The following is a 22476-nucleotide window of genomic DNA, read 5'->3' as shown; positions in this document are numbered from 1 at the left end:
GAAGATGAGGACAAATACATTCAAAGAAAAAGTTGTAATTTGAAGCCAATCAACTATTATGATTTTCTTATTTTTAAGATAACCCTGTTATACATACCATCTGTAAACTAAAGAACACATGTTATTAATTAAATCACAGGCAAGATCAACTTAAAAAAGTACGCACATTGTTACAATTACTTTGTTGCTCATGTTTAATCTTACTAAGTACATTTTTACTTTTTTAAATCCAAAAATACTAGTCACATTAACAAATTCAAGATCTTAAAAACAAACTGAAGTTCCGTAAATTACATAACTCCATCAAGTCAATCCAATCCATCTCATAAAAGCCAGAGCAGCCTCTCTTCTCCTCAGTTGCGCGTCAGTTTGAACCTTCCGTGCCTTCCCTTTATACAAAGTTGAATGGTATTTCAACCAAAGCGACCTATACTTGTACTTGTCTATAAACATATCTCCTTTCTCCATCATCTCTATCACCTCCATGGCCCGCAAAAAGTACCCACCACGCACAAAGCAATGCAAAAACAAATCCAGCAACTCCCTATCGGATCTCAACAAATTCGAGCCCGCAAGAACTTTCATCTCTCCCCATAGTTCAGTGACTTCTGTGTACTTCCCACCCATGACCAAATATGCAGTAACAAGTGAATGAAAAGTTTGCGCATTTGGTGTGTGGCCTGCAAACCGCATCTTGTTTAGTGCCTTTTGTGCATCATGCATCAGTTGCTTCTTGCAAAAGAAGTGTATCATGCTGTTCCAGTCATGCAATTCATAATCTGTGCCAGGGTTATGCTTAATCTCTTCCATTAGTTTAGCAGCTAAACTGGCCTCATCAGGTGGGTTGATAATGCCATTGAGTTCAATGTTTTGAACTTGATTTGGTTTTTCTGATATATTTGAGTCTTTCGTTTCTTTAAAATTACATCGAGTGGTGTTTGAGTTGTTTCCCGCTGCTTGAAATTGCATCATGGCCTCATAACAACTCAGGTCCAGCTGAACACCAGCTTGCTGGGCCTCCTTTAGCAAGGCTTTTATGCACTCTTGCCGGTTATCCCTGGAATATGCTGTTATCAGGTTGTAATAAACAGAGGAATGGACCCTAATTCCAGAGTATCTCATTTCATCTAATAAGTCATGAGCTTGGTCTAACAACCCGAGAGAAATGCATGCATTTATTACTTCAACCACAGCTGAAGTCTCCTCGGAAACTGGAGATTCCAGTTTGCTTGCATTGATCAAAAAGCTTGCCAGGTCAGCAGTCCTGCCAGCTTCTAGAAAGGCTCTTATGAGCTTTGCATACAATTTCTCTGTTGGATACAGAAGCCCATGCTCTGACTTGACCAACTCCACTTGTGCTTGTAACCTGTTCGATAGAATTCTCAGCAATTCCTTTGCCTCAGTTTCAGGTATCAAAAGGTTTGCATCCTTGCAAAATGAAAGAAAGCTCGGCGGCATTGTCTTAATCCAAATTACATCATTTTCAACCTTTTGATAGGGAAGACATAATTTTGACATCCCATCCCTGAATACCTCATAAGCCAATTTACCAGACTCTAGGGACTTCTTTGTCTCCTTTGCCTTATGAAGCATGCTCAAGACCATATCCATGCAAGATTCCAAGTCCCCGAATTTCAAATAGCATGAAAATAAACAGTCATAGAATTCTTGTAAATCTAGATCAGTAATCCCAACGGCCTCCTCCACATGCCTTTTCAATTTCCTAACCTCATCTCTATGGCCATTTTTCTCATAAACACGAGCCATGGTAACCAGCAAATCAGGTTCAGGTCGCAAACCGATCCATGGCATTAGATCGAGCATTTGCTCGGCCTTCCTTGTGGTACCAAACACGAGACAACCAGTTAAGGCTATGTTGAAGACAAATGAGTTGGGTCTCATGGACAATAGGGGTTTATTTATCTTTCTTCTTGGTTCAGATCTGTTGTCTCTGAAAAGGTACCCAATCTCCATCACAAGCTCAGCAGCTAGAAGTGAGCCTATCTCTGTCTGACACATGTGGCCCACAATGCCAGACCAGGCAGCCACAGGAGGGTATAACTCCAATTCTATTAGCTTTCTCATAATATTTAAAGATAGAACCGGCAAGTTACACCGTGCAAGTATGAAAGAGAGGTACAAAAGAGGCTCTCTCTCCAACAATTCAAGTTTGTTTTGCTCTAATGCCAAATCAACTACGCTATAGGCTTTTTTGAGCCATTGTGAGTCGAAGCTTTCGGTCAAACCAGTTATGAGCTTAGTGAAAACTGATTTACAAGGCAAACCATTCATGTGCAAGTGCTTTTCATAGGATTTCCATGCATCCTCTAGTCTCTTATTGTTTAAAGCACTATCCAATTCTAGGGTCAATTGTGCCAGATCACATGCCTGAACCAATAACGGCTCAGCCAAAGTGGACAGGCTGGATCTGAAAATTGGAGCTCTTTTTACTGAACTGGTACCGGGATCTTTAAAAGAACCTAAAGAGAGCTCAGATCTGGCTCTGTTATAGGTATAGTATGAGCCGATTCTCTTGGTGGTATTGTTGACCAGGTATGATATGACGGAAGACATTGTACGGATTTTTTTTAATGGAAGCATTCTTGCAGATAATTAAATTAATAGTCATGCATCAAGTGGTAAGATTTAGGGATGCCCATATTCTATAGAGAATGAAATTTAGTGTTAGAGCACAAGGACCATTAGAGGCAATTTATCGAACAGCTTCTGTTCATAAGCCTGAGTACCAATGGGCAATGGCACTGTCAGCAGTAACAGCAAGTGACCATACCAAGAGTCACACGGGGACCAAATACCACATGTTAGAGTCAGAAACCACGTAGAATAAAGCAGAAAATGAGACACTACTACATGTACCGAATCCGCTGATAAAAGAGGGTGGTGGTCAAGTGCGAGTTAACCAAGGCACCAAACGCAAGAAGACGAATGAGGAGACGCACTTTGTTGAACTCACTCCTCACTTCTCACTTCTCAACAGACAACTGTAGCTCCTTCTATGAATAAACAAATCGGAGAAATCAGGCATTACGAAGCGACAACTCAGAGTTATTAAAATTGATTAAGACTCGAGTAATCCAGTACTCCTAAATTATGTCCCAAATGCAATTTAATTCAGGATAAGACGAGATGAATAAGAAAAAGAAGTAAAAAAAGACATAGAAGAGTTCGAGCACCTATTACAGGAGATCGAACAACACTAAAGTGCAGTAATATAGGAAACATAAAAAAGGAAGAGAAAGTGCTCAACATCAGATCAATATTTTTTAAGAAAGCAAATTTAATTAATTGAAACCAATATTTTCTACATATAAGGCACAGTGTCAAATCATGCCAGTTACACTTAAAAAAAGTTAAGAGATTTTTTATTTAAAGTCTGCTCAGTTAATTCCTGAAAAATATACAGTAGTCCCAACAATGCCAAAGTAAAAGAATTTCAGTTTTTCAACAATAGTCATAAGCCTGTACAACTAGTTATGTACTTTAAATTTGCATGGACAACCAAAAGATTAAACCCTAATTCTAGAAGCATGCAGATTAGATACCTGATCTACCTTCGTTGGCAAGGTCTTCTCTAGTCAGAACACTTGGCCGTTGTAGAACTAGCCTCCAAAATTCTATTGCAGATCATGCATAAAAAGCGATGTATTATCCTTGGCTCAACCTGATAGAGAACTGATCTGTCAGCTATCTATCATTATAATTGATATTTCATTTTGTTCTTTTCTTCAAAAAATTTATGTACTGTTACATTTCATTTGACATTTAGCTCATCCAAGTCTCCTCAAACCATGCCGAGTTTTTTTTACCATAAATTATACATACAGCATTTTTCATTCTTAATTTACCAAATCACCAAAATTGTACAGAATATCAACAGATATCCTACTACAACCCTCCGCCATTTGTTGCATTAGCAAATTGTTAGTTGGTGGTAATATCTACAATCCCCTAATTTGAGTTGATTAGCCTAGCTTTTGAGAGGTAAAAATATTGGTGATGATATAGGTATGACTTGGGAGCTACTTCATTTCTTCTCCTTGCTTGTTTGACAACTTAAAATTTTTGGTTTGGAAACTACAGAGCTAGAAGCCAATAACCATGGTTTGGAGAAAAAAAATTCAGAGCGCCCGCCTATTCTATTGTTCGTAAAGTACCTTACTTTAAAATAAGGTACCATAGAAAGAAACCAAGAACCATGGTTTGGAAAATCTACCAGAAGCCACGATCCGATTACTGAGCGGTTTTCCAAACCCGACCGGCCGACAGCGGAAGAACCCTTGAATCGCAAGAGAAGAGACTCACCTTATTTCCGAGTTACGCCGCTTCTTGGTTGTAGTCAGGGGTGTTCATCGGTTTCAACCGAACCGAAATTATAATTTGGTTTTAAAAATAGAATCAAACCGAACCAAATTAGCATTGCAACCGAACCAAACTGAACTAAAGTTTTATTTCGGTTTGTTCGGTTCAAACCGAAATATATTAATTTGTTTATTTAAAATAATTGATTTAAAGTATATTATGAAATAAACCGAGGTATTAAGAAATAAACCGAAGTATTTAAAGCAATTGATTAAGAAATAAACCAAGGCGGTCCACATCAAATTCATAATATATAAAAGTTCGGTCGGTTTGGTTATTTTAGTTTTGAAATTTTTTAAATTGAACCGAACCGAAGTTATAATTTGGTTTTAAAAAGAAAATCGAACCAAACCATTAAACCGAAAATCGAACCGTTTAATCCGAACTAATTCGGCTCGGTTCAAAACCAAATAAACCGGACCCAATGAACACCCCTAGCGAGAGGGTCTTACCCTAAAAAAGCTCAAATTTAGGCGAAGGGAATTTTGAAAATATTTGCGGGTTTTTATTCTTACAGGTGGTGTTTGGTTGTGGACAAAAGCTAAAAATTGGGTATTTCAGCTTAGGATGGTCTAAATTATTCATGTTTGGTTGACATCTAAAGTTAATTCATAGTTTAAAGTATTTATTGTTTGGTTAGAGTTGGTGGAGGACTAAAGTTTAGGAAGTCTAAATTAGTTCATTCAAATTAGTTAATTATTTATAATAAGATACTAATTGTATAATACTAATATATTAATAATAACTATAATATATTATATTATTATTATAAAATTAATTTAATATATTAATAATATTAATTATATAATTATATATTAACAATAATTATTAATAATAAAATACTAATTATATAATTATAAATTATTAATAAAAAGATACTAATTATATAATATTACTAAAATAATTATTTAATATATTAACAATATAAAATATTGATTATATAATTATATATTAATAATAAGATACTAATTATATAATAAATATTAATATATTAATATATTAATAACAACTATAATATATTATAATATAATTATAATAATTATTTAATATATTAATTATATAATTACACATTGATAATAATTATGAATAAGAAGATACTAATTATATAATATTAATATATTATAATATTATTATAATAATTATTTAATATATTAACAATATAGGATATTAATTATATAATTATATAATAATTATTATTAATAATAAGATACTAATTATATAATATTAATATATTAATAATAACTATAAAATATTATAATAATTATTTAATATATTAAAAATATAACATATTAATTATATAGTTATATATTGTTAATAAGATATTAATTACATAATATTAATATATTAATAATAACTATAATATATACAATATTATTATAATTATTATTTAATATATTAACAATATAACATAATAATTATATAATTATATATTAATAATAATTGTTAATAAAAGAATATTAATTATTTAATATATTAACAATATAAGATATTAATTATATAATTATATACTAATAATAATATACTAATTATATATAAATAAAATATTATTATTATCATTCAAGTTAGGCCACAACGTGTAATAATATTAAACCACCGTGTGAGGCGGTTTAATTTAGACCGGCCTAAAGTTCGGCTTATGTCATCTTAGTCCAACTCAATTAATGCTCATTTGGTGGAATAACGAGACATAAACTCCTTATTCCACCCTTTAGATCACAACCAAACATGGAGATAAGCTGGGTTAGGTTAAATAAGGAAGCAGGTAGGTCCGATGCCCATTAGATATACTTTTGGTATAATGAATTTCATAATCGTCGAATATGTTTTTAGATCTGTATTGACGAAAGAATAATGAATTTCATAATGGTCGAATATGCAGGTAGATCTATTATGAATATGAATTCTAATTTATGAATTTTAATTCAATTTTGTCCTTATTAAATACTTTCTTATTTTGTTTCTAATTAATTTTTGCTACTGTCACACCCCGCGGCCACGGGTAGTAACAGTCCCCCGCCGTAAGCATACAACGCCGTGTATGCTTACAAGGCTAATCAAAATTTAAACCAACAACACGCAATTCAAAACAAGTTTCTAATATATATAATCAGAGTACACAGTCTGGACAGTAAATAATACAATATAAGTATCTCATCCGGATACCAACCACGAGGCCTACCCTAAATCTATACAACAAAACATATCTAGGGTCGTATACTGGTAAGCTACTAAGGCCTACTACTCTCGTGCCTCTCCGGAATCCATCGCACCAATACCTGTAAAATAACGGGGAAGGTGGGGGTGAGAATAAATTCTCAGTGCGAATTTTGCCACATATGAATTATTGGACTTGCAATCAAACTCTATATTCAATAATGAAACCCAAACAATAACAATGCAACAGTATATAAGAAAACATAAATAACAGAATGCCACTACTCGACAACAGTTAATCAACCTGAAACACAGTTTACGGAATTTCCAAGATGGATTTCAAAACACAACATCTATTTTGGCTTAACTCGATTCCTAACTCAGTTCATTAGGGCTGGTAGCAATTACAGATGTTCTTTCGAGCTGAACCGTTATCAAACCCACATCTGTAGGGTTACAAGCGCCTACAGATGGCCAACCAAGCTGAACCTTTATCGGACACCCATCTGCAATTGCTGTTTGGCTTAACCATTTCCTAAGGTTCGGTTACAAGTCACCAATACAGGTCAACTTGACACAAATGCAACACACGGAATCAAAGTTACCTATACAGGTCAACTTTGCTAAATCTCAAGCAAATATATCTCAAAGCCACACATACAGGTTAGTCTCACAAAATCATAACACATGGTCAACGGATAGCTCACCGTCACCTTATCCAGCCACCTTAACAGGTCGGTCTGGCAAATCCATAACAGGTCAAACGCATAAGTCAGCAGCGTCACCCTATCCAGCCACCTAAACAAGTCGGTCTGGCAAATTCTAACAGGTCAAACGCATAAGTCAGCAGCGTCACCCTATCCAGCCACCTAAACAGGTCGGCCTGGCAAATTCATAAACACCGGTCAACGGATAGGCCACCGTTACCTTAACCAGCCACCTAAACAGGTCGGCCTGGCAGATTCATTCGCAACAAGAACAATTAATAGAACTAAACAAATAATAACCATACGAACATGCCAATCAACCTTAACTAAACAATTCCATCATTCTCATTTATGCAAGAATCAATATGCAGCATGAATTCCAAGATATGCAACAATCAATCATTCAACATGACAAACAAATAAACAGTTTAATTCCTGAAAATAAAGTATCAAACAAGTCCAAGAATCCCGCACCTGTTTGACGAGCGTACCGCTTAAGCTAAGGATCGGACGTCTCGTATGGTCTCGCAAGTTCTTGCTCGACCGAGCCTACACCTATATCATACGTATACTTGGTTTAATTCGGGTTCAGTGGTCTATACGTTTACTTAGGGCTTGTACAGTCCTAAATCAGTTCTCATGGTTTGGTATCGATTCTTTTCAGTTCCTTCTTTCTTACCAAAATCTCACCAAACGGTACACAATTCCTTCTAGGCCCTCTAGCCTTATACTATGTCACTTTGGTAACCATCAATCACCGCTTTACTACTTTGGTTCTCGGTTCATTTCAATTTACCGTTTGGTTAACCCTAATTTGGTCAAAATCTCAAATCAGTCGTTAAATGTTCTAGAAATTCACGATCAGGAGGCAACCCTACCGATTACAAGTCTAATTGGTCGGGTTAAGCAAATCAAATCACGATTAGGCCAACTTTCAATTTTGGCACGAAACCCTAGAAATCAGATTTCATAAATCGGAAGAAATCGGGAAAAAGAATGACAAAAAAACTAGTAAGAAGTGTAGAGGAACTAGTCCTCGAGCAATTCGAGCACAAATCTCAGGTTTAAAACGAGAATCCGAGAAATCGAGAAAATTCGAGGTTTCGAAAGTAAAAAGGAGAGAAAGAAATACCAAATAGAAGGGTTCTGAGAGATCCTCGGCTGCTTTCTCGGTTCCAAACTCGATTTCTCGCAACAATCGGGAGTCTGGAAGAAACGGAAACTCACGGGATCTTTTCCTTCTCTCTTAACCGAAAATAACTTAGAAATGGGGATAATGGTGAAGTGAGAGAGAGAGAAGGTTTAATTTGGGTTTTAGGGTTAAAATTACCCTGAATGCGGATTAGCCAATCCGCACTGCGGGTTACCTAATCCGCACTCGAGACTTAGTCGGTTGTCAGCCGAATCCAGGAAAAGTCCGAGCCTACTGCGGATGAACCTGATCCGCACTGCGGTTCACCCTCATCCGCACTCACTACTTAGCCGATTTCAGGAAAATTCAGTGCAATACAGAAATTCATGAGTGCGGCTAAACTCATCCGCACTGCGGATCCCTCACCCGCACTCACTACTTAGTCATTTTTTTTGGCAAAATTCCAGAAAAAGCCTGAGCCACTGCGGATGGCTTCCACCCGCACTGCGGTCAACCTAATCCGCACTGGGGCTATAAAATTCCGAAATCTCGAAATTTCGACGCGGTTTCAATTCACAATTAACTTACTTATTTAGGGGAACCTTAATTAAGGTTTAAACTTCCATTTTATTAACATGATTTATCGATTCTTTCTTTTAAATCATTCGAATTTAATTGTAAAAATTTCATAACGTAACAGCTACCAATTATGGAAGGAAAATTCATGCCACCAAAAAAATTGTATTTTAAATAATTCTTGCTATTAACTCCTGCCTAACAAAGTTGCTCATTCTGGAATAAGTAAACAAAATTATACATGTACAACTCCAAATTGATTAAAATTTAGAACAATTAGAAATAATTAATTGATGGGTAATTCAATGAGATTAGTCAAAAAATAATGGTACAAGAAATTCATCTCTATTATCCAACGGAAATTATTTAGATTAAAAAAGATGGTCAAATTTTGTTAGTTCCAATATGTGCAATTAAAGTTATGAAAAAAAAATAACATGTTAAATTTTGGAACCTTTCAATTGAGGATTCAATTACTAATATTTAAAATTTAATAAACATTTCATAATTTTCTAAGTATTTCATTTGTGATTAAAATAAATAGTTCCATTTTTGGGGAGATCGTTTATTGTATTTTAATAATAAAATATTAATCTTTAAGATAAAGTAACTCGGTTTAATTGAAATCATGATCATATGGATAAAAATAAAAATAATTGCATTTCTTATTTATAATTTTCATAAATATACAAAATATGTCATTTGTATTGTTAAGCACTTGAAATTGTTTGTAAAGAACGTGACATGAAAGCTTTCTCTCATGTTTATTTGGTGAATATATGTGACGACATATAGTCAGAAAATTCTGGACCATCAAAAACAGTGATTTTAAATTTTTTTTTTTTTAAATAGTAAAAAAATTTCAAAAAGATTAAATTTGGCCTCCAAACACAATTTAATATGGATTTTAATTTGAATAGTTCGGATCGACGTTTTGAACTTTAAAACTAGATATATGAGCATAAATTAAAATACCCACTTTAATTTGCAAAACATGCTAACCTTACTCATATTATTATATGTATAAGTTGTAAATTTAGTAGCGTCGTAAAAATGACTGGGTTCATCAAGGAATTTGATTAACTTCAAATCTATTAAATAGAATCCGATCAACTGTTTATATATGAATTTTCGAATTGATTTATTATAAAATTGACCATTCATGTTTTTTTTAAAATATGGTTTTGGGGTATGGCTGCACAAAAAGTCCATAGTTCGTGATTCGATTTGAGTTTGATTCGAAAAAAATTCGTAATTAATTTAATTCAAAATTAGTTTATTTTGAAACAAATCAAACTAGTTCGGTTCAAATTTTATTTAAATTAAACTCAAATTGGGTATAATTTGTTCAAAATTGATTTGCAAACTATTTAGGTTCGAATCTCAAATAATGCTACTAATGGATTCAACTATCAATTTTTTAATAATGAGGGAACCAAACTTATATCAGAGCTCAAAATTGTTAATATAATAGTAACTTATAATAGGAAAATATTTCAGCAGCGTAACAAATTAACAATGGAATAAGTTTCATTTGACTAGGTCCATGCTGTGATTTTTATCAATTCAGCAACGTAAAAGATAAGAGGATCTTAAGCTGACCCATAATCCATCAGTGTGAATTCGTAAAAGATAAAAGGAAACCGTGTGAATTTTGTTACGCGAGAAGAAAACTAATGCATAAACTACCAGTATTACTAGAGCTGCTAAACAAATTTGCAATTCATAATTCGATTGACTTCGATTCAAAAAATTTGTAGTTCACAATTAATTTGATTCAAAATTAGTTTGTTCTGAAACAAATCAAACCAATTCGGTTTGAATCTTATTCGTTCAAACTCAAAATAAGACAAGTTCGATTTGGTTCGATTTGTCTGCAGCCCTAGTTGAGTGTCAAACCATCCAACACATTTCAAACCCTTATATATTAATATAGAGGATTTTCCCACTTTGTGGGTTTCGAACCATGACCTCCCAGATAGAAGCCTTGTGTCTTTGCCACTAGACTAAAAACAAGTACTTAAAATTTGCCGTTCATGTTTATTGCAGTTATCTATTTTTTTTCATAATTTAAGTTAGTTTATTTAAAAATTATCATTTAATTAAAATCTAATGATTTGAATTGACCACGTGACGTGTTGTGATCAGACTAATTCGCATGTCGTTTTAACTTTCAAAATAACAGTCACATCATACAAATTGTCACATTACGAAACATGTAATTGGCGTATATACCATAACAAAATCGTATTGTGCCGTGACACATGTAGTCTTTTTAAAACACATTATCCTAATATTTTATAAAATGATCATCTATGAAATGTTCTGACACGTTACAAGAGCCCAATCAGTTTTGTATTCCTCGGATTTGTGCTCAATCGCACTTTCCATTGTAATTCCAAATAACATTTTTTTTCTTGTTAACAAAATAGAAAGAAAGAAAAATATATTAGTTCATAATTAATGGTTGTTATAAATAAATATAAACTTTTTATAATTAAAAAAGAAAACAAAATTGAAATTATAAAGTATACATAATTTTGCAATTGTGATTGATGCATGAGATATTCTGGCCTAAGAATGCAAACAGATCAGATATTATCTGATTATATCCGGATCTGTATTTAAAAATATTACGAATAACTGATATTTAAATATCCGTGCGGATATAAATATAATATTAAATTTTAATTATTTATATTTAAATAGTAGATATATATCATATAATTTAACATATATTATATAAAAATATATGTATTATATAGAAATATTCGATCCGTATTTATATCCGTGACCGTCTATCCAATCTAGATATGAATCCGAAAAATAAAAATGATACAGATATATTTTTACCACTATCCGATCCATATCAGATCCGTTTGCATCTCTATATTCTGCCTTTGAAAAGGAGTTTCCAGTTTTATTTTCAAAACTGCAGAGTTTTATTATAAAGGATTAGTTGTTAGGAATGTTGATTGGTCAAACCATTAGTCACAAGTTTAACAGAATTGACTGGTCAAATCAGTGAAATCTCTTGTCTTTTTAAAAAAAAAGCTTAACAGAGGCGGCTAAGAGTCTTCTAATTTTTTTTTGAAAATTATTGCACTGTACTTGCTAGTAAATTAATTGAATATAAATATGTTATTTATTTATCTTTCTTATGTTGGTCATGTTTTGTACAGATCCAGAAATTTAGTTAGAAGTAGAAAAAAAAAATGAGAAATTCATATAAATCCCCATCAAAACTTCTCTTATTTTCCATTAAAATTTAAAATTTGGTTATTTTCCAATTATAACTCATTATTTTACTCCCTACTAATATTTGACTAAAAGGATATGTAGGCCTACAAGGCATGTGCAGGAAGTCGAGGACAATTGTACATCCACAAACCAGACACCAGAATGTGTGGCATTCCAATAAGAATAAAAACGAAATCAACGAATTAATGATGAATAAAATGCGTACCAGCTTGAAAAATATTCACACACAACAATCTTTTTCTTAGGTGAATAGTCCGACACATGCATTAACTCTTTATATAAAAATAAAGTTATAAATATGTAACTAAAACCACCCAAAAACTTCCAAGGTTGTCAATTGTCACATTATCTATCCCACCTTCTATACAATGCTCTCCATTCCAATACAAAAAGAGGCAACTCGATTCGTTCTATTAAATAATTATAACTAGACAAATTAAATTGATTATTATGCGAAATAACAGTTCGGCTTCGGCAGGCGGCAGCGCAAAGAACAATAAAATTCGACCAGTAATGTTTTGTAGAATGGATATCTCCAGCATAGTCTGACTGGAGAAGAGGAGATCTAATAGTTGCATTTGGCAAGACTAAATTATCCAAAGAGCGGGGAAAGAAAGAATCAACCTCATAATAGCAGGTCATTAACTAGATGCATACGCTAAATCGCAATCGGATATTATGCGCATATTCCTCAATTTCCTTTTTCTCTTGTAAAAATATATTCGAAAAATATAATAACATTCGAACATGAGATAGACAGAATTTTTTTAATGTTCATTGAAATAATTTTTTATGCAAATTAAATGTATATTTTTGGAACTGTTTAAGAAGTTGAAAAAACAAATAGAGAAAAAGAAATAATAAGTAAAAATGTATAAAATTGGGAATAAAAGGAGGTAAAAGAACACAATTATATACACGAATCAACAAAAGTATTATTCCTCAACAGCCGGATCCCAAACCGACAGACCCATTTCTTCCTCTTAACTCTGATTAACGAAAACACATACTTCACGCTATCTATCAGCTATCCCCAAATCTCTTCCGATCATCAACCAATGGACCCCATTTGCGGCTTTGCCTTCCAAGAATCGAATCGGTAAAAGAAATCAAATCTGAAGAATCAGTCAGTCTCCGAACAAACTACAACCAAGAAGCGGCGTAACTCGGAAATAAGGTGAGTCTATTCTCTTGCGATTCAAGGGTTCTTCCGCTGTCGGCCGGTCGGGTTTGGAAAACCGCTCAGTAATCGGATCGTGGCTTCTGGTAGATTTTCCAAACCATGGTTCTTGGTTTCTTTCTATGGTACCTTATTTTAAAGTAAGGTACTTTACGAACAATAGAATAGGCGGGCGCTCTGAATTTTTTTTCTCCAAACCATGGTTATTGGCTTCTAGCTCTGTAGTTTCCAAACCAAAAATTTTAAGTTGTCAAACAAGCAAGGAGAAGAAATGAAGTAGCTCTCAAGTCATACCTATATCATCACCAATATTTTTACCTCTCAAAAGCTAGGCTAATCAACTCAAATTAGGGGATTGTAGATATTACCACCAACTAACAATTTGCTAATGCAACAAATGGCGGAGGGTTATAGTAGGATATCTGTTGATATTCTGTACAATTTTGGTGATTTGGTAAAATTAAGAATGAAAAATGCTGTATGTATAATTTATGGTAAAAAAAAACTCGGCATGGTTTGAGGAGACTCGGATGAGCTAAATGTCAAATGAAATGTAACAGTACATAAATTTTTTGAAGAAAAGAACAAAATGAAATATCAATTATAATGATAGATAGCTGACAGATCAGTTCTCTATCAGGTTGAGCCAAGGATAATACATCGGTTTTTATGCATGATCTGCAATAGAATTTTGGAGGCTAGTTCTACAACGGCCAAGTGTTCTGACTAGAGAAGACCTTGCCAACGAAGGTAGATCAGGTATCTAATCTGCATGCTTCTAGAATTAGGGTTTAATCTTTTGGTTGTCCATGCAAATTTAAAGTACATAACTACTTGTACAGGCTTATGACTATTGTTGAAAAACTGAAATTCTTTTACTTTGGCATTGTTGGGACTATTGTATATTTTTCAGGAATTAACTGAGCAGACTTTAAAAAAAAAATCTCTTAACTTTTGTTAAGTGTAACTGGCATGATTTGACACTGTGCCTTATATGTAGAAAAGAATGGTTTCAATTAATTAAATTTGCTTTCTTAAAAAATATTGATCTGATGTTGAGCACTTTCTCTTCCTTTTTTATGTTTCCTATATTACTGCACTTTTGTGTTGTTCGATATTTCCCATGTGCCTTTTGGTTTATGTATTCATGTACAATATTTCCATGTGCAATTGGTACAATGGCGCAGTTGGTATCACCGAGTTATAGTAGCCAATTCTTGGGAACTTATGGATCCATCTCTTTTACTACCAAAAAAACCTTGTCCTGCTGTTAATGTCATAGTTGCATCGAGTTATCCTTATTTCACACTATTTCTGACGATGAAATGGTGTTATTTCTTTCAGGCCTTGTGCACAGACGAGCTTTATATGTTGGCCAAGCCATCTTTCTGACTAGATCATGGTAACACAAAGCACGTCCCGTTTGATCGATGGTCTCCCTGACGAAGTTGCCATTCAGTGCTTGGCGAGGGTCCCACTCTTCTACCACCCCTCTCTACACTTGGTTTCGCGATCCTGGCGCTCTACTTTACGGAGCCCTGACCTCTTTAAGACCCGAACCCGCATTACTTCTACTGAAAACCTCCTTTGTGTGCTCGCTTTCGACCCTGAGAACACCTGGCAACTCTATGACCCCTTACGCGACCATTGGATTACATTACCCATTATGCCATCCCAGATTCGCCACCTGGCTCGTTTCGGCGTTGCTTCAGTCTCAGGTAAGCTCTTTGTGATCGGGGGAGGAAGTGACCGGGTCGACCCATTAACCGGCGACCATGACGGTATATTTGCGAGTGACGAAGTATGGTCTTACAACCCACTACGCCGTGAGTGGGCCCGCCGGGCCCACATGCTCATGCCACGTGCCATGTTTGCTTGTTGTTCCTTAGACGGGAAAATAATCGTAGCAGGTGGTTTCACCAATTGCCGGAAATCTATATCAAAGGCAGAGATTTATGACCCTGAGGCTGATAGGTGGGACCCACTGCCTGACCTCCGTCAGACACACAGCTCAGCTTGCACTGGGCTGGTCATCAGTGGCAAGATGCATGTCTTGCACAAGGGCCTATCAACGGTTCAGATTTTACAAGAAGGTGGTGTAAACTGGAAGGTCGAGGACTATGGCTGGTTAGCAGGTCCCATGGCAATGGTGCGCACAGAGCTGTATGTGCTCAGTAATGGATGTATTCTCAAACAGAGGAGGGGGAATATGCCAGATAAGATGGTTTCTTGTGCATCAGAGTTTCAGAGCAGGATTGGGTTCGGAATGATTGGTATAGGGGATGAGATATACCTTGTGGGAGGGGTGATTGGGCCTGGGCCCAGGAATCAGTGTATTAAGCAGCTTTCTGACGTGGATATATTGAATGTTACGAGCGAGAGGCCAACCTGGCGACCGGGGTCTCCTATGACACGCTGCCGGGGTAGCATCCTCGGGTGTGCCTTGCTGACAATTTGAGGTGGTTGTTTATTATCTTTTTTGGTTTCTCTTTGAAGAAGCTAAGAGGAATTTGTATTTCATGACCTACCTAAATTTTTTTCGGCTTTATTTTACTAGTTTCATTGTCCATTATGAGTTCTTTCTTGGCGATCTCAAGAGCTGAGCCTCTAATGTAGGGTCTCGTTAAGGTATGTGATAAGTTGTTTGGTATTATTGAGCATGCATGCAGTTGTGCTATATGGGAGTATATTGAACAAAGCAGATCATATTTACTTGGATGTAGTTGGAAGTTAACTTGTTTTCATTTTTCTTCTGTACATTTTGCTTGCTTATTGTTGTTTGGGTTGCTTTGCTTTTTGCTTATTTGAAGCTTCAATTTTCATGTGCCTAGAGCCCTATATTACATTTGGAAAGTTATTTTGGGCTCAGGTTGATGGGCTTTGTGCCTCGGTGGTTCATTTTTGTTTTGTCTAGACAAAGGTTTCACCGGATTGATATACAAAAGCTTAGTCCAATAATTGAAGTTTGGTGAAATATTATTTTCTATCTTGTCACAGATGTCATGTTATTGGTACTGTTTTTATACGAATGACTCTGCCAACTAAACTAAATTTGCATCCTTATTGCAAAGATGATGTATTACTGAAAATCAATTGACGATGAGACCAACTTTGCAGTTCAACCCTCCTTTTAAACTGCAACTGTAACGCCTTTCTTTTTCATAAAGTTAAAGAAATTAGGGGGCGAAGAATCATTTTCCAGAACGCATCATTTTTTGCAAGATAATTTCTCTATATTTTGTGTTTGCTCAACGCTATGTTGCTGTAGTTTAAAGCGACGTTTAACTTACAATTACAATATGATAATATAAGTTATTAAAGGCAAAAAATTTCTGGTAGAGCAATCATTGCAAGTAATACATCTCTACTCTCTGGAGAGGGAAACAAAAATAGCTCAGTGAAAAGATATGAAAGAGAATAGATGCATATATCATATATAACCGTGGCTAATAACTTACATTATCTTTGCATTATTGAATTTTACTTTTTAGCACCATGCAATCCTGTTCATTCAGTCAAAAAGGAGAGAGAACCCATCAAATAGTAACAAAAGAAAAACCATCCCTCTCTTTCCATCACTACAAAAAAAGCTAAACTAGCAAGTCTCCTCCTCCATGGAAAGCATCCAATCAAAATAAAACCAATTAAAGTAACCTCACCACGGAATCTTCTTCTCTAAGCCTAAAACCCCACAAATCGAATTTACAAAATTTTGGACAGGAATAAGGTGGAAGAAAAAAAATTCTAAAGACAATGGAACGCCTCTAGTCTTCATCTGATTCCAAATGAACGGAGAAATCAATCCATCGCCTCATCAAACAGCATCGCTTGGTATCTACACTCAGTGCTGCAAAATGCGCTCTCCCCCCTGAAATAATAATGAATTACATTTAGGGTTTTCATTTTAAAATCCATATTGTATAATAATATCAAATAATAATTTATTTATTTTTGTAAGGAAAAAGATAGAAAATATATAGATTAAAAAGTCAAAATTAAACAAGAATTAGATTGAAGTAAACCTGTACATGAAAACATCACTGCCTGGACTAATATCCTTGTTGCAACCATGGCAAAAACTCAAAAAATCACCAGATTGTCTCCTCGATTGATCACCGCCATTAGAAAAACGATCACTACTGTCGCACCTCAACGGTATCATAAGCCCCTCAGTACCAGGACTCTCAACAACTCTGTTATCAAATATGTGAGTAGTTCTCGGATTGGGGCCGTGCGATATGATACAAGTGTAATCTTCAGATAACAGCTCTAAATCCCTTGGTGAGAGGCACCCATTGGATCCAATTGGGGTTCTATCGACAGGAGAACACACACCAAGTTGGGAGATTTTGTTTTTTATGCCAAATTCTATATGATGACCAGTTGGTGAAGGTGGAGGTACTTGAATCTTTAATTTGGATCCAAAGAGGACCATTCTACTATCATGACACAAAGCGGGGTTACTATCCATTTCTTCATCTTTGAGTGCGTCAATCAGACCTAATCCGATGGGTTTCAGGTTGTTGATCTTGGTTTCTCTAGCAATGGCGGAAAGAGAGGGATGAGCCCATGTTGGGTTTGTAATTTTGGAGAAAGGTCTTGGTTCAAGCGTAGAGGTTGGACTTATGGAGACATGCTCTGTTTCTTGGCTAGCGCTCGTTTTGTTAGCCTTTGGAGAAAGACCCAAAATGAGTCTCGGATAATTGAGAAGAGGAGAGGTGGGTTTGCCGCTATCTGCAGAAATGCTCTGTTTATTATTACCAATTGATCGTGATCTCTTTCTAATCATCATCAGTTGTATTATTGATCTCAGAAACATGCAGGACAAGAGAAAAGGTTCTGAAAATTGGAAAAAATTGTAAGTTTAGTTACAGCTTGAATCAAGAAAAAGTTGAGTACAACTACTATTGAATGGGTATTTATAAATGGTCTTACAAGTTACAAGTAGCGTGTACGATTCCTTTTGATCAGTGAGAAGGATGCGAGTTCTTGGCTTTCATCTCTTTCCTCGTTGAATTTGGAATCTCTCTTTATCTCTCTTTCTGGGGCTTAAGATTTAATTATATTTACACTAGTACCTCCAGCTGTAGTAAGTTGAATATAATAAGAGAACAAAACATAATTATAACCAGCGCTCAAAGCTGTGTCAATGCTCAAAACTCTCTCCCACTCTCTCTGTCTCTCTCTCTAGTATAGCTAGAGCTTACAAAGCAGAGAGGCTCAGTGCCTCTCTTTTTCTCTCTTTCGTTCTGTTTCTCTAGTAGAGAGGTGAGAAAAGGAGAGCAGCAAGATGAAGCTTTAAAGAAGGAACTCTTGGGACTCGAGATGATTAGGCGACATAACTATCACTGAACAGAGACGAGAGAGAGAAAGAGAGGCGTATACTTCACCGAAAACCGTTTGGTTGTTTCTTACAAACCGCCGCTCTCTTTTTTTCCCTCCATTTCATCTTTTCTCTTTTTTAAAACCTTCCCCTCTCTGTTTCACTTCACAAGAGAAGCTCGTTGGGGTCATCGACTCATCGGGTGTGCTTATCTCTCCAATTTTGGAATGACAACTCCAGTGGTGATCTCTATACTGTTTAACACTTCTCTCCTCCAGTGGTGATCCGCTACAGAAATTTACGCATTGGATCGTCACAGTATTCGGACAGGAGTTGAATTACGGTTGATTCAGAAATCAGTAAGTGCAATGTGCAAGGGAAGTGAAAAATTCAGAATAGTAGCCTAGTAGGGGAGGGCCGGAGGGGACCTGCCAATGGATTAGTGGGCCGGGTATGTGCCGATGACCCGGACTTGAAGTCCGTTTGCATTGGGTTTTGTCAGATGCGCGGGGTCGTTCCTATCCTCTTAACATTGAATTCTCCTCTCAAAAAAAAAAAAAAACATTGAATTCGTATCCTCTGCATTAACTCAAAAGGGAATCTTTTGAGTTAATGAATATTGACCACCCGATCTGCTTTAAGATGCGTTCAGACTAAATCTACATTAATATTAAAGGGACCCCTATGTCATAAGCAGGAGTCGGATTTGCTCCGTTTAAGATCAGACGGTTGAGATTCATTAACTCAAAAGATTCCTTTTTCAGTTAATGCAGAGGACATGCATTCATTACGTTGGATTCAAACAAGATAGTAGGAAGGAAGAGAGCGAGAAAAAATGGAAAAGAAACTAGTATATTATTTATTCTGTTATTTAATTTATGAGTCGAGTTAAAATGAATTATTTATTGGTTTTGTTCTTCAATTAAATTCTAGATTATTATTTTTATTTTTAAAATCTGAACAATTGATCTAAACGGTTTAATATAATTTTTATATTAAAATATATTTGGAGATTAAATTTTTTATTTTTTATTTTTTTAATATTTTTTAGATATATACAAAATCACTACTTTTAAAATTTTTTGAGTCATTCAACACAGTGATTTTGTGTCTATCTAAAAAATATTAATAAAATATTTCATAAAAAATACAAAACTTAGTCTCCTAGTATATTGTAATATTAATATTACATTGAGTATTTCAAATCGATTATTTAGACTTTAAAGACAAATATAATAATGTAAAGCATGATTGGAACACAAAGTTAATGATCTACAAATCTTAATTTATTTCATGGTTTCGTTATACTTCAGTTAAAAAATTAAAAATATATTATCTATTAATTTTATTATCCTATCAATTGTTGAACTAAATAAAATTAATCATGAAATTTTATTTCTCCTATCTTCTCTTCCCTCCTCTATTCAAACATGATGTAATGTTTATCCACCTATCTCTGGGTATATATTAGATAAAGAACGGCTAACCAAGCCAGCTGTAGGTTAGCTCGGCTCTCTATATTTATTCATATTTTATAAGATAGTTTAAATTCACTCTTATTTATTCATCACATTTGACTACCTAAAATTTTTAAATAAAGTACTAATATTGAATTCGTAAAAAATTCTAAAATCATGTGGAGTTCTCTTGAATAGTAAATTATAAGTCTTAATTATTTTAGACATGTGATTAGGGAGCTATAAATCAAAATTATCCAACATGACTCGATCGAGTTGATGATTATTTATATTACATGAAAGGAAAATCAAAATATAATATGTTTTGGAATATAATATAGGTTTTAGAGTTTCAAAATTATAACTGTAAGTTGAAGTAGACTTAAAATGTAAAAGTTACATTGATTCAACAATTAGATCAATCTCATAAATTAATGTGTATTGTCTATGGTAATTTTGAAATTACCGAACATGATAACCTCTGCATCAAGTAAATTTATCAAGAGAGTCCTATTAGAAGAGAATGTATTCTTACAAGCTCTTTTCATACATTGTAAATTTGTAGTAGTATTAGAAAATTGATAAACCCAATGCAATTTTATATTATTAAGCCAAAACAAATTATGACTTAACTGTTGATATGAGTTCTTTCTTTTTCTTCTTCTTTTTTTCAATAAAAATGAAGGTAATGTATTTAGACTTTATATATATATTTACAAGAGAACTTCAATCATATTTCGAATTTACAATCTTTTGTACGAAGAATATTATCTTAACTAATAGATTAAATGTTAGTTCTCTTTGTTATGATGAGTATACATTTTTGTAAAACTTTGTTTAATAAGTAGATATTATTTAATAAAGAGTATATTGTTATGAATAAATTAAGTTATGAAAGTCAATTTGCGACTCTCGCATGTTACAAATTTTCACTTATTACTTGAAAACTTCTCCTTAAAGAAGTATGTTTCACCTCTTCACATTATCAACAAAATTAATTGAGATAACTCATAATTTACATTTTTTTAATCTATAAATAGAGGCTTTATACACACATAAAAACATATACATACATAAATAGTCATTTTTATATATTCCCAATATCTTCTTTACTTTTCTTTATCTTCAATTTATAACATATACTAATTTTTGCAAAAAAGTTGAATAAAATGTTCAAACAAATTCACTAAAAATTAAGTTAAATAAGGATTGTTATATAAAAAACAATCGTTTGAAAATAGAAATAGCTATTGAAGAAAACTTAAACTTTAATTAAATTGAGATATTTTTTATTTACATAATTATATAAAATAAATTTTAAATGATATTGTAAATAATTTCATATTAACTCTAATACATGCTTTCTAAAATTTTATATTTAATAAAAGTACACTCCAAGTAGGGGTGGCCAAAAAGCTCGTAACTTGTGGATCGTTCGTGACTCGTTTCTAACTCACTTGCTAACAACTCGTTCGTTAGTGGACCGAGCTATTAACGAGCCAGCTCATCACTAGTTCAATCCAAATTTAACAAGTTCGAGCTGGCGAGCCAGCTCGGTCCAAATATTAATTTGTGAAATGGCATGAATTTATGTGAATTTAGTATGCATGAATTTATTTTGTGAACTATGTTTGTATGAATTTAAATATTTAGTATTTTAATATGTATGAATTTAATTACAAACTTAATTTATGGCAATTCACTTTATATTACATTATCTAATACATTTGGACTTTTGGCCCACGAGCTTTCACGAGCCACTTTTTCAACTTGGATCTGAATGTTGGCTTGCTCATGACTCGCTCGTTGCTAAAACGAGTGAGCCATGAGCTTGGTCTAGCTCGAACTGAGCTGGCTCATTGCCAGCCCTAATTCCAAGTTAAAATTCGACAAAATTAACAAATATATTTTAAAATTATAAGAATGAATGGTCTTAAACCCATCCTTATAAAATGTGCTCTAACATAAACAAGAAGATAAATCACAAGATAAAAAATGCTGCCGCGTTAAAAAAAATTGTTTTGATTTTTCCGATTTTTTTAATATGGATTTAAAAAAAAAAAGTCGGCAATTTTTCTAAGTAGAGAATAGACCTGTTACAAGTGACCGACGAACCGAATGGTTGTGGTTCCGAGAGTTTAGGGATGTAGGTCCCCTCTTTGAATATTCGCGGGACCCACCTGTCATCCAATCATACGCGATCAATTAATTGGATTCGTCGTATCCTTCAATTTTTTTCAAATTATCATTTACCTTTCAGCACCTCAACCTCTCCGTTTCTGTGAAACGTCTTCATCGACTACTTT

General features: G+C 34.1%; 3 protein-coding genes across 9 annotated transcripts; 1 reads left to right on the top strand and 2 right to left on the bottom strand.

The window, feature by feature from the left end:
• Positions 1-123: 123 nt before the first annotated feature.
• On the bottom strand, positions 124-4358 carry LOC144559744 (Pentatricopeptide repeat (PPR) superfamily protein). Of its 2 annotated transcripts, none has more exons than XM_078308858.1 (2): positions 3564-4358; positions 124-3014 (listed from the first exon to the last, which is right to left on the bottom strand). In XM_078308858.1, the coding sequence occupies exon 2, from the start codon at positions 2599-2601 to the stop codon at positions 304-306; it is 2298 nt and encodes a 765-aa protein (XP_078164984.1). In that variant the 5' UTR covers positions 2602-3014; positions 3564-4358; the 3' UTR covers positions 124-303. The 2 variants fall into 2 exon arrangements, with proteins under 2 accessions (XP_078164984.1, XP_078164985.1); XM_078308859.1 differs by having other exon boundaries at positions 124-3011.
• Positions 4359-13152: 8794 nt separating this feature from the next.
• On the top strand, positions 13153-16134 carry LOC144559654 (F-box/kelch-repeat protein SKIP30-like). 6 transcript variants are annotated; one of them, XM_078308745.1, is made up of 3 exons: positions 13153-13387; positions 14015-14140; positions 14735-16134. In XM_078308745.1, the coding sequence occupies exon 3, from the start codon at positions 14790-14792 to the stop codon at positions 15846-15848; it is 1059 nt and encodes a 352-aa protein (XP_078164871.1). In that variant the 5' UTR covers positions 13153-13387; positions 14015-14140; positions 14735-14789; the 3' UTR covers positions 15849-16134. The 6 variants fall into 6 exon arrangements, with proteins under 6 accessions (XP_078164871.1, XP_078164868.1, XP_078164873.1 ...); XM_078308742.1 differs by having other exon boundaries at positions 14015-14149; XM_078308743.1 differs by having other exon boundaries at positions 13349-13387; positions 14031-14149.
• A 664-nt stretch (positions 16135-16798) lies between these two features.
• On the bottom strand, positions 16799-18815 carry LOC144559656 (FCS-Like Zinc finger 8-like). Its single transcript, XM_078308749.1, has 3 exons — positions 18326-18815; positions 17413-18229; positions 16799-17258 (listed from the first exon to the last, which is right to left on the bottom strand). Exons 2-3 carry the CDS (start codon positions 18207-18209, stop codon positions 17189-17191), a joined length of 867 nt encoding a protein of 288 aa, XP_078164875.1. The 5' UTR covers positions 18210-18229; positions 18326-18815; the 3' UTR covers positions 16799-17188.
• Between the last annotated feature and the right edge of the window lie 3661 nt (positions 18816-22476).

The sequence above is a fragment of the Carex rostrata genome, chromosome 9, assembly GCF_964058835.1.
Source record: "Carex rostrata chromosome 9, lpCarRost1.2, whole genome shotgun sequence".
Lineage (NCBI taxonomy): Eukaryota > Viridiplantae > Streptophyta > Magnoliopsida > Poales > Cyperaceae > Carex > Carex rostrata.
This window is presented reverse-complemented; position numbering and strand designations above follow the sequence as displayed.